Source organism: Cyprinodon tularosa, unplaced genomic scaffold (genome assembly GCF_016077235.1).
Source record: "Cyprinodon tularosa strain WSP-4 unplaced genomic scaffold, ASM1607723v1 ctg170, whole genome shotgun sequence".
NCBI classification, from domain to species: Eukaryota; Metazoa; Chordata; class Actinopteri; order Cyprinodontiformes; family Cyprinodontidae; genus Cyprinodon; species Cyprinodon tularosa.
The window spans coordinates 846,525-858,839 of NW_024038532.1; the positions used below are offsets into that span (position 1 = coordinate 846,525).

General features: G+C 31.7%; 2 protein-coding genes across 2 annotated transcripts in view; one reads left to right on the forward strand and one right to left on the reverse strand.

Moving 5' to 3' along the window:
• cdh23 (cadherin-related 23) overlaps nt 1-12,315 on the reverse strand; it is a 240,909-nt gene that overhangs the window by 53,669 nt on the left and 174,925 nt on the right. The gene's annotated exons all lie outside the window — the stretch shown is intronic.
• The window catches only part of vsir (V-set immunoregulatory receptor), a 41,180-nt gene continuing 38,183 nt past the window's right edge, over nt 9,319-12,315 (forward strand). Inside the window, exon 1 of the mRNA XM_038281412.1 lies at nt 9,319-9,562. Coding sequence (XP_038137340.1) covers nt 9,484-9,562 — 79 coding nt within the window. The 5' untranslated portion in view covers nt 9,319-9,483. The remainder of the gene's footprint in view (nt 9,563-12,315) is intronic.

Here is a 12,315-nt window from a genome sequence, read left to right on the forward strand (position 1 = left end):
TTCTGGTAATTTTACGACTTTATTCTCGTAATTTTATGACTTTATTCTCATACTTTTATGACTTTTCTCGTTACGACTTTATTCTCGTTATGTTATGACTTTACTTTCGTAATTTTATGACTTTATTCTCATAATATTACAACTTTATTCTGGTAATGTTGCGACTTTATTCTCATAATTTTATGACTTTATTCTCATACTTTTATGACTTTTCTCGTTACGACTTTATTCTCGTTATGTTACGACTTTACTTTCGTAACTTTATGACTTTATTCTCATAATATTACAACTTTATTCTGGTAATTTTGCGACTTTATTCTCATAATTTTATGACTTTATTCTCGTTAATTTTATGACTTTATTCTCCTAATATTACGACTTTTTTCTGGTAATTTTACGACTTTATTCTCGTAATTTTATGACTTTATTCTCATACTTTTATGACTTTTCTCGTTACGACTTTATTCTCGTTATGTTATGACTTTACTTTCGTAATTTTATGACTTTATTCTCATAATATTACAACTTTATTCTGGTAATGTTGCGACTTTATTCTCATAATTTTATGACTTTATTCTCATACTTTTATGACTTTTCTCATTACGACTTTATTCTCGTTATGTTACGACTTTACTTTCGTAACTTTATGACTTTATTCTCATAATATTACAACTTTATTCTGGTAATTTTGCGACTTTATTCTCATAATTTTATTACTTTATTTTCGTTAATTTTATGACTTTATTCTCCTAATATTACGACTTTTTTCTGGTAATTTTACGACTTTATTATCGTAATTTTATGACTCTATTCTCATACTTTTATGACTTTTCTCGTTACGACTTTATTCTCGTTATGTTATGACTTTACTTTCGTAATTTTATGACTTTATTCTCATAATATTACAACTTTATTCTGGTAATTTTGCGACTTTATTCTCATAATTTTATGACTATTCTTGTTGCGACTTTATTCTCATAATATTTCAACATTATTCTGGTAATGTTGCGACTTTATTCTCATAATTTTATGACTATTCTCGTTACGACACTGTTCTCGTTATGTTACGACTTTATTCTGGTAATGTTGCGACTTTATTCTAATAATTTTATGACATTATTCTCATATTACGACTTTATTCTGGTAATTTTATGACTTTTTGCGCATTATGTTACCCCATGATTGTCGTAATTCTATGACTTATTCTCAAAATTTGATGGCTATTCTTGTTGCAACTTTATTCTAATAATTTTATGACTTTATTCTTATAATATTACGACTTTATTTTTGGAATTTTATGACTACTCTGGTTGCGATTTTATTTTCATGATTTTATTACATTATTCTCATAAAATAACGACTTTATTCTCGAAAAAAAAAAAAAAAATCTCTAGCCTTGCCCTAATACTCCGTCCTACATTCACCCATATTTTAAATCAATATCAATATCGTCTCGTGAAATATTACAATATTGTTTTTTTTGTAATGACAAATATTGCCTGAGAAGACATTGTGATATTTTACAAAATCGATTGTTTTCTTTTACCCCAAATATCAAGGTGTTTAAAAAAGAAAAATATCCTTTTGATATATTGTCATATGCATTATTTCATAATGCATTTCAAATGAAACTGGTTACTTAAAACGATTTAATATTGTAAATTTCACATACATTCACTTTTATCTATCAGCAGTTCAACACAGTCGAATTCAGCTGATCATAAAAAATGCCAAAAGTTCATGCTTTTAATCTGCATCTGAAGCATAAATGTTGCAAAAACAATGAAAACAAGGGAAGAGTTTCTTTAACCCGAAGGATACGTCCAGCAGAACCAGATTCATACTTTCTATGTAACGGATAATGAGAGTTAAAGGGCTGTAACGTCTCTTTTAGCTCTTTATCTGGTAAGAAAGAATAAAAGCTTAACACAGAAAAACTGAGGCAGGAGTACTTTCTATGGGGGAAAAAGAGGGGCACACATGTTCAAAAAAAAAAAAAAAGAAAGATTGTTAAACTCTTTATCTATAAAACAAACAGACAGAAACAAAAGGAGGGACAGGGCCAGGAGTACTTTCTGTCAAAATGAAAACCAAACACAAGACATAAAGGGGTAAACAAGTAGAGAAAACATATAAAGCTCTATAATCTCAAAGTTTGATAAAGAATTTGAAAGTTTTGACTCTTTTTCATTATAAGTGTGAGTAGTTTTGGCGCTAAGGTTCAGGTAGAAACGCCATCATTTGTTTAGCTTCTCTCTGATGAATTTTTGTCATGTCATAATGATAATGTGATAGCATGGTGAAGTAATTTACAAGAATCGCTTGTCAAAAAGTAATTAAGAAATTGAAAGTAAGGCTGAGTCAGAATGAAGTCCTTTAGGGAGAACTGAAAGGGAATTGTAACGAATAAAATAGAGTAGAACATGAAAAAAATGGCCTAGGCATGACGTGAATATGGAGAGATCATTTTTTAAGATAAAACTGAATCCAGTGAAAGATTTTAAACATAAAACATGTAAGTATCATCAAACTGAAACAAGCTTAAGCACTTTCTGTTTAACCTGCCTGTCCTGTTGAACCTGTGAGGGGAAGAAAGATTTAACACTTTATTTCTCTTTATTTCTCAACCTGAATGTGAGCTTTTTTTTTTTTACCAAAGTATTCACTCAACAGAACCCCAGCTTGACATGTTTTGATAATTTCATGATGCCTTTGGATCTTCATGCTTTACACTGCAAAAAATTGAAATCTAAGAAAGTTTATTTTCGTTAATTACAGGGTTTCTTTCTTGAATTAAGCAGCTAAGTGATACACTTTGCCAATGGAATAAGGCAATTTACATCTAAAATAAGAAAAAACAATTGCGTTGTCTTATTCCAAGTGGATATTATCTAATTATCTTATCTAAAGAGTAAAAATACTCATTCCATTGGCAAATCTTATTATTTACTTGCTTGAATTATGCTAAATACACTAATTTTAAGACATTTTTACTCCTTTCCAGATCGTTTTTGTAGTGTAGAACCAGAGCTTTTCAGTTTAAGATGTTTTGGTAACAAGATTCTTTCAGTTCAGATTTATTTTAACAATCCTTCTGTTTGTGGAAAACCTTTTCTTTGTTAGAGACCCTCCTGTTGTTCTTTGGGTTCTGGGCGCGATCCTTCGATCAAACAGAACATTGGTAAAAACTGTCTGGGAAAAAAAAATGTATGGTTCTTTTCAAATTGGGCTTTTCAGGTGACATTTTGAACATGAACTCTGATTGGTTTTATTGGTCAAAGTTTTTTAAGATGTAATTTTATCAAAAACTGGTTGGTGCTCATTTCAGCCTTCTGTACTCAGTGCTAATAAAGTTTTAGTCTTTTTGTATCAAGCAATGAATCTTTTATACCAACTATTATATCGATTATATTCTTTAGCAACTGAATTTTTTTCTACCATGAGAAACTTTCTAAGAAAAGGACTTTAAGTTACATTAATAAATAAAATCTGTTATTGTCCTGATTATGGGTAAAAGTGTGAGCTAGTTTACTCAACTCAACTTTATTTATAAAGCCTTTTAAAACAACCAAAGCTGCCACAAAATGTTGTTCATATCAGGTAACATCAAAACTGTATAAAAATTATATGGAAGTTTAAATTCATAAAACAAATCTAATAAAATAAATGAATTAAACCAAATAAAATACAATAAAATGAACCAAATGCAAACACTGGAAAAAATCAAAATCTAGATAAGTAATTTTTTCTTAAAATAAGTGCATTTGTTCTTGAATCGAGGAGGTAAAAAAGACATTTTGCCAATAGAACAAGACAATTTACATTTAAATTAAGAAAACACAATTGTGTGGTCTTATTTCAAGTGCATTTGATCTAATTATCTTATTTTAAGAGTAAAAATATTCATTTCATTGGCAGATCATTTAATTTACCTACTCAAATTAAGGGTAAATACACTTATTTTAAGACATTTTTACATATTTCTAGATCTTTTTTCCAGTGAAAACAGAGAGTCTTATGGTCTGTTAAAAGCCAAATAATAAAAAAAGGTTTTAAGATGTGTTTTAAAAAATAGACAGTGGAGAGGAACGTCTAATGAGGAGGAGGAGTTTATGGAAATATGCTGCTTCAGACTAGGATTAAAACATCAGCCACTGAAAAAAAGACAACAACAAAAAGAAAAACTGATATAAATTTCTGAAATTTATTATTTTTACACCATTTTGTTTGTCCATAATTCTTCATAATACATAAACACATGGAGGAAAAGGCTGATATGCAATAATTAGGTGGGTTATAGAGATGTTTTATGGCTGAAATGAAATGAAAGAAGCTCTTTGTGCAAATTGATAAAGCAATTTGAGTTTGTCCAGCACCCCAAACGACTTTTACACTGGAAAAACCATCTAGAAATAAGTAAACATTTCTTAAATTAAGTATATTTACGCTTAATTTGAGCAGGTAAATAAGATTATTTGTCAATGGAATTAGTATTTTTACTCTTAAAATAAGATATTTAGATCATATACACTTGAAATCAAACAATGCAGTTGTGTTTTCTTATTATAAATGTAAATTGTCTTGTTCTATTGGCAAAATGTGTCTTTTACATCCTCAATTCAAGAAGAAATGCACTTATTTTTAGAAAAAAATTACTTCTTTAGATTTAGATTTTTTTCCAGTGTAACCTTCAGTAAAACATTTGGTGCATTTGGTGGATCACTTTCTGGAGAATTTTATCCATGATGGTTATGGGACAATCTGACCAGATTGGAAAATTTCCATAATAATGTAAATGCAGAAATACGAAAGAGGATTAGGGCCACTGAAAAAAAAAAGAAAAGTTAACAGATTTTTTTTATTTTATTTCAGTATAGTATGGGGAAAAAGTCAAAATTCTGACTTTAATCTCAGAATTCTGACTTTAATCTCAGAATTCTGACTTTTTTATTGTCAGAATTCAGTCGGAATTCTAAGATTAAAGTCATAATTCTGAGAAAAAAGTCAGAATTCTGAGATTAAAGTCAGAATTTTGAGATTAAAGTCAGAATTCTGAGAAAACAGTCAGAATTCTGAGATTAAAGTCAGAATTCTGAGATTAAAGTCAGAATTCTGAGAAAAAAGTCAGAATTCTGAGATTAAAGTCAGAATTCTGAGAAAAAAGTCAGAATTCAGAGATTAAAGTCAGAATTTTGAGATTAAAGTCAGAATTCAGTGAAAAAAGCCAGAATTCTGAGATTAAAGTCAGAATTCTGAGATTAAAGTCAGAATTCTGAGAAAAAAGTCAGAATTCAGAGATTAAAGTCAGAATTTTGAGATTAAAGTCAGAATTCAGTGAAAAAAGCCAGAATTCTGAGATTAAAGTCAGAATTCTGAGATTAAAGTCAGAATTCTGAGAAAAAAGTCAGAATTCAGAGAAAAATGTAGGAATTCTGAGATTAAAGTCAGAATTCTGACTTTTTTTATTGTCAGAATTCAGTCAGAATTCTGAGATTAAAGTCAGAATTCTGAGAAAAAAGTCAGAATTCTGAGATTTTTCCCATGTTAAACTGAAATAAAAATTTAAAATCAGTTAACTTTTTTTCTTTTCAGTGGCCCTAATCATCTTCCGTACAGAAAAGACAAAAACTCTTTTTTTTTTTTTTTAGTGGCCTATTACACCAATCCTAGTGGTAGGAACTTTATAAGCAGAGAAATGTTGATATAATGAACCTGCATGGTTCATTATATCAACAATAATGTAAATGCAGAAATACGAAAGAGGATTAGGGCAACTGAAAAAAAAAAAAAAAAAAGAAAAGTTAACAGATTTTTTTTATTTTATTTCAGTATAGTATGGGAAAAAAGTCAAAATTCTGACTTTAATCTCAGAATTCTGACTTTAATCTCAGAATTCTGACTTTTTTATTGTCAGAATTCAGTCGGAATTCTAAGATTAAAGTCATAATTCTGAGAAAAAAGTCAGAATTCTGAGATTAAAGTCAGAATTTTGAGATTAAAGTCAGAATTCTGAGAAAACAGTCAGAATTCTGAGATTAAAGTCAGAATTCAGTGAAAAAAGCCAGAATTCTGAGATTAAAGTCAGAATTCTGAGAAAACAGTCAGAATTCTGAGATTAAAGTCAGAATTCAGTGAAAAAAGCCAGAATTCTGAGATTAAAGTCAGAATTCTGAGATTAAAGTCAGAATTCTGAGAAAAAAGTCAGAATTCAGAGAAAAATGTAGGAATTCTGAGATTAAAGTCAGAATTCTGACTTTTTTTATTGTCAGAATTCAGTCAGAATTCTGAGATTAATGTCAGAATTCTGAGAAAAAAGTCAGAATTCTGAGATTTTTCCCATGTTAAACTGAAATAAAAATTTAAAATCAGTTAACTTTTTTTCTTTTCAGTGGCCCTAATCATCTTCCGTACAGAAAAGACAAAAACTCTTTTTTTTTTTTTTTAGTGGCCTATTACACCAATCCTAGTGGTAGGAACTTTATAAGCAGAGAAATGTTGATATAATGAACCTGAATGGAATAAACTGTGATGCAGAACTAATAACAGAAATGGGGACGTTCAAACACGCTGACCTTTACTTTGTTAGAAACATCATAAAAGAAAAGAGCAGTGACGAACATTTCAGGAACTTCTAAAATAATCTGAGCTCAGCATCAGGGAATCAGGAACAAATGCTTGAAGCCATTTTTCTATGATGTGTTTCATGTACCTCTGCAATCAGAACTTGGAACTGAGAATCAGAAGTCTGGATGAAACCAGCAAGGATTGAATAACTGACACGTTTAGGGACCAAGCTACACATGAACTACTGTAATGGAGGGAGGGAAAGATTTTTCTTTGTATAATGCATTGCCTAAAAACTACTGTTGATGCAAGGCAGCCATATTGGTTTCTTAGGTTAATATCAGGAGATTGTCTTTAACACCTTGAGTTCCAAATCCATACAGTTTTTTTTAGATCAATAGTTAAACTGTTCAACTTCTAATTAAAGCTTAATGTGTAATTTACATGAATCATACAAAAAGTATTTGGTTGAACTTGTATATTTGACAAAACATACACAGATCAAGTGTGCTTAATGCTAGAGATTTTATATGTCGGCCATTTTGGTTTTATATGAAAAATGTAGTGTTGATATAAATGATTCCAGAATAATTTAATCACTCAGGCAACGAGGCTTTGACTGCAACAACTGCATCATTTGCATAATGTGACATTAGTGCCTCAAACGTTGTATTCAGGACAGACTTCATGAAAAAGACTAACGCAAAGTAGCAAAGATGCTTCAAAAGCATGTTTTGGTTTGTCTCTCCTAACTATAAACACCCTGGGATGGAAAATAGTACAGGCTTCCAGAGTTACGTCTAGGTTAGCATTTCTGTCATTCTTCTGTTATTGTTTATGGTAGAAATGGCGCCCAGCGTGATACACAAAGTCCCAGATATTGTTTCATAACTGAGCCCTGGTTTAAACATCATCACAGGTTCCTCTCTGTGCTCTTCCTCTGTCTGCATGCTGTTTAAACGAGCAGCTGCATTCTATTAGCAGTCATGGAACACATTTAATTGCACATCTTTTTTTTTTAGCAGTATAAGAATAAAATGGGCCATACATGACTGCAAAGCACTTTGAGTTTTTTTGATCTGCATTCTTTTCAAATTGGGCTTAACAGATTACTTTCTCTTCACTTCTGGGGTTCAGATTTCCTCTAAGTTGATTTCTATTGGTCTGCATAATTGATAGCAACAGCATTTCTATTGGTTAATGTGCACGGAAAGAGCAGACGCTTGTATTGGGCTTGAAGTGAGGAGAATGGGATCTGTAAGACGTCATTTGAAAAGAATGCAGGTCATAAAACTTAATCTGAGAAAGATACGCTTGGAAGATTCTATATAATATCAAAATATAAAATCTCTGAAATTATATGTATATATATATATATATATAAGTTATATATGTATATATATCTGTATTTTTTAGAAACCTTAGCCCTGAGAAACCAGGACTTTTATTTCATTGAGAAGGTTTCAAAGTTTTTTCCTTCGAATTTCCCTTAAAAAATGTCTTCTTATAAATACTTATATATATATTTTACATTATATGAAACTATTAAATCTGTGAAAAACAAAAACTGAAAATATAAAATGTTGAAAATAAAAAAAACTATATATATATATTGGTGAATGTTTTTTTTTTTAAATAAACCTTAAAACTGAGAAGCCAGGTATTGTAAAAATTAAGAATTTTTTCCAATTTTTTTCTTCAAATTTCCATAAAAAAACAAAATCTGTGTTTGTAACATTAATGGAACAAACTTAACTCCACAAGGCTCAGTAAATCCTATGGAAGAGGATTAGGGCCACTGAAAAATAAAAAAGTTAACTGATTTTTACCTTTTATTTCAGTATGATATGTATGGAGGACCAACTCTGCCATATTTAAAAATAAATACAGAAATAAATAAATGCTCAATACATAAATAAGCATACAATTAATTGCCAACAAAAATACAATAAACAAATAAATGTAAGTAGAAATTAAATTATACTCTTTTAATTAGCTTCTATATTTATTTGCCTTTGTAATATTTACCTTATTTATTTTTTTGTCCTTTATAATCTTCAACTTTATTTTTTAATCACTTATATTTTTAAGTATTTATTTATGTGCATGTTATAATATTTTTGTCTGTTTTATTCTTCCTTTGTATTTTTTTTTACCTTAGTTATCTCTTCGCCGCTATTTATTTCTGTCTGCCCTTTTTAAAGAAAGAAGCTAATTAAAAGAGTTATATACATTTATGTCTCACTGTATCATTTTATTTCTACTTACACTTATTTGTTTATTGTATTTTTGTTGGCAATTAATTGTATGCTTATTTATTTATTGAGCATTTATTTATTTCTGTATTTATTTTTAAATATGGCAGAGTTGGTCCTCCATAGACATGAGAAAAAAAGTCAGAATTCGGACTTTAATCTCAGATTTTTGACCAACATTTCCCAATATTAAACTGAAATAAAATTTTAAAATCTGTTGTTTTTTTCTGGTGGCCCTAATCCTCTTCCGTAAAATGCAGAGGTCCAGTCTTTTATTTTTATTTTGCACTTTGTAGATGTTTTATCAGAGACATGAATAACGAATTCATGACTTTTATTTTTAAAGCATATTTTAAAGCATATTTTGCCATTTGCAGATATTTCATCATAGACATGAATAATAAATCCATGTTTGTGTTTTTAAGTTCCGGGGGCGGGGCTCCCTAAGATAGAAGAGGCGGGGCTCCTGTATATGGAGGGGGCGGGGCTAATGAACTTTCCTCCACAGTCTTTGCGCACCAAAGGGTTTGTCTCTCTGCTTTTTACTACAGTTTAAACGTGAACAGACGCAGAGAGAGAAGCAGCCGAAGAAGCAGATCCTACTTTCCACTTCTGCTTTCATCTGTTTTGATTTTTTTTCTTGAAGTCAACCTTCCTGGCGGCCATGGAGAGGCGAAGGACATCAGTTTGGGAAATAAAGGGCATGATTTGGATTTTCTGTTTTCTGTTTGCTGTCTCTGTAGGTAAGCAGTAAATCCCTCTGATATCTGACACTAGATGCTCACTACAGGACACACTTTAACTGACCGTAAACTAAAGTTATTTTAAGATGTTTTATTGCTGTTTTTTTCCTTCAGAAACTTTTAAACTCTGTTTAATTGTGGTTATAACTCTCCAGCAGTCTGCTGACAGCTCCATCCAGCTGTAATTTGATGATTTTAACCACTTTTTTCCCCCTCCTCCTCCTCATCTTCTCTGAAGCTTTATTTTTTTACAAACAGCTGCAGAGGATCACAGCTCATGCAAGAGCGCTTCTGTAAAACCTCTGAGGTGAAAACATTTTCCACATTTCTCGGGTTGCTGCTGTTGTTTTGAGGCAGAACATCTGGCGGCTTCAGGGGCCCCTCCCTGCGGGGAAAGTCACTCCAAAAACACGCGACTCTTTGGGGCCAGTTTGTTTTCTTTTCTTTTTTTAAATTCAGATTTAAATGTCTAGAAATAATGTTTGCAAACAAACAAACAAGGATAATTGCGGAAATCTTGAATGGAAAGTGCTGCTTGATGTCTGTAGGATTGTGCGCGTTTGGATGAGTCTGGAGGAGACGCAGCTGGTGCCTCAGCAGGCGCTGGGTTATCACTTCTAGGCTTCACGGTTAAGTCTATTTAGATATGCAAACTCAAAAGGTCAGTGAAAAGAGGCGATTAGCTGCTTTTACCAGAGATCTGGGGCAAAAAAAGGGTATATTTTTAGTAAAATGACCAATAAGAGGCTGGATGTCGAATACTAGGGCGCATTTAAAGGGATTTAATCAGATATTGGCAGAATCTAAATTGGCCCCACTGTTTAATGCCCTCCTTCCAACATTACACCCCCATTCCCACTAATGTTATCCTGTCATTTCACACCATTTCACTCTCCTGAAAAAGAAAAACAAGTCGAATGAAAAAATCCTCATTAAAGAGCCTCCTTTCTCTTCTGTAACATTATATTTCAGAGCAGCTGCCATGTAATGCTGAGCTATTTCTATATGGGACAGATATGGTATAAATAATGGAGCCCAGATGTGACTCTCTGTAGGATACAGAAAGGACCCTTGCTAATTAACCATGTAAGCTATGGTTGGATTGACAACACTGAGTGATTCTTTCTGTATCTCTGCTTCTGTCTCCTTGAACCCCAGTCGCTCACACTGAGCCTGGTTCTGCTGGAGGTTTCTTCCTGTTAAAAGGGAGTTTTTCCTCTCCACTGTCGCTACAAGCATGCTTTGTGTGAGGGATTGCTGAAGAGTAAATGAGTCGCTGCAATCAGCTTGTTTTCCTTAGATAGAAAACTCTGAATCAAACTGATTGGATGATCTGGTTAATTTTATGACGTGTTGTGATAAATAATAATTATAGAAATAAAGTGAATTGAGTTGATAAAATAGATCCTAGTCGTGTTGCACAGTTTCACATCTTATTGCCAGTCCAGGATCTTGATAAGCCTTAAAGTAAATGGCCAACTCTATAATGTTTTGTATTTAACCAACCGGGCTTTGAACAGAGAGGCCTGACATGAACAGGACCAGACCATCCATGTGTGAACTTTTAACCACCATCATTGTTCATATATGCTTTAAAATTGCCAGGTTTAAAAGTGTAATCTATTTAAATTAAACTGCTACAGGTTATATTATATCCAAATTGCACTTTACCGCCATCTAGTGGTCTGGGTTGATGGTAATTGCTGTATTTAGTTTCATTTTTTTAAGTAACTTTGGTCTACCAGCTTGTTTCAAATCCTCTTAGCAGAAGTTTTTTTTTTCTTGTTTGTTGTCTGACTTTTATGTTACTAGTTAGAAAAGTGGGCGGGGAAAGTGGGAGGAAACGTCACAGCAGGAGTGTCCTTTACGGACTTCCGTACGTCAGCCCTACGCTACACATTCTCCTGACTAGAACAGACTTTTAAATTGAGAAAACCAGAACGTATCTGGATGTTAGACAGGAAGTAAGCATGTTGACATAGTGGGCTAAGAAAAGGTTTGCACACAACAACAAAAAAAAAAGTTAAGTCCTACTTTAAATTGTGTTAATTATTAATACCTTTCTGGACTTTATAGAAAAAGAAAAGCCACAGAAACGACATTTGTAGGCTGTAATAAAATTATTTGGTGAAAACCTTAATTAGAGGGTTCAGAACTGAGAACACGTTCTTTACACTGGAAAACGATCTAGAAATAAGTTAAATGTCCTAAATTAAGTGTATTTACCTTTAATTTGAATAGGTAAATGAGATAGTTTGCCAATGGAATGAGTATTTTTACTCTTAAAATAAGATAATTAGATAATATGCACTTGAAATAAGACAACGCAATTGAGTTTTCTTATTTTAAATGTAAATTGTCTTGTTTTATTGGCAAAATATCTCCCTTTCCTCCTCAATCCAAGAAAAATCCACTTATTTTAAGAAAAAATTATTTGAAAATGAAATCGATTTTTTTTTTTGTAGAACATCTTAGAGATCCATAAAACATTAGCTGCATTGAAAAACAAAAAATAAGACTTGTTCCTACAATTAAAGTTTGTTCTTGTGGATGTGATCCATCTAGTGAGGCTCCCCTCTTATCCCAGGACCTAAATATTGATTAATTGCTACCTGTGTTGGTAAAACCCAAAAACCGGCTCTTGCACAGGTTGTCCATTTCTTTGCAATAGACTTAGACTTAGTCTCAACTTTATTCATCCGTTGGGATTACTCCTTCAGGAAAATTCTGCTCCCAGTTAGGGAAGCACGATA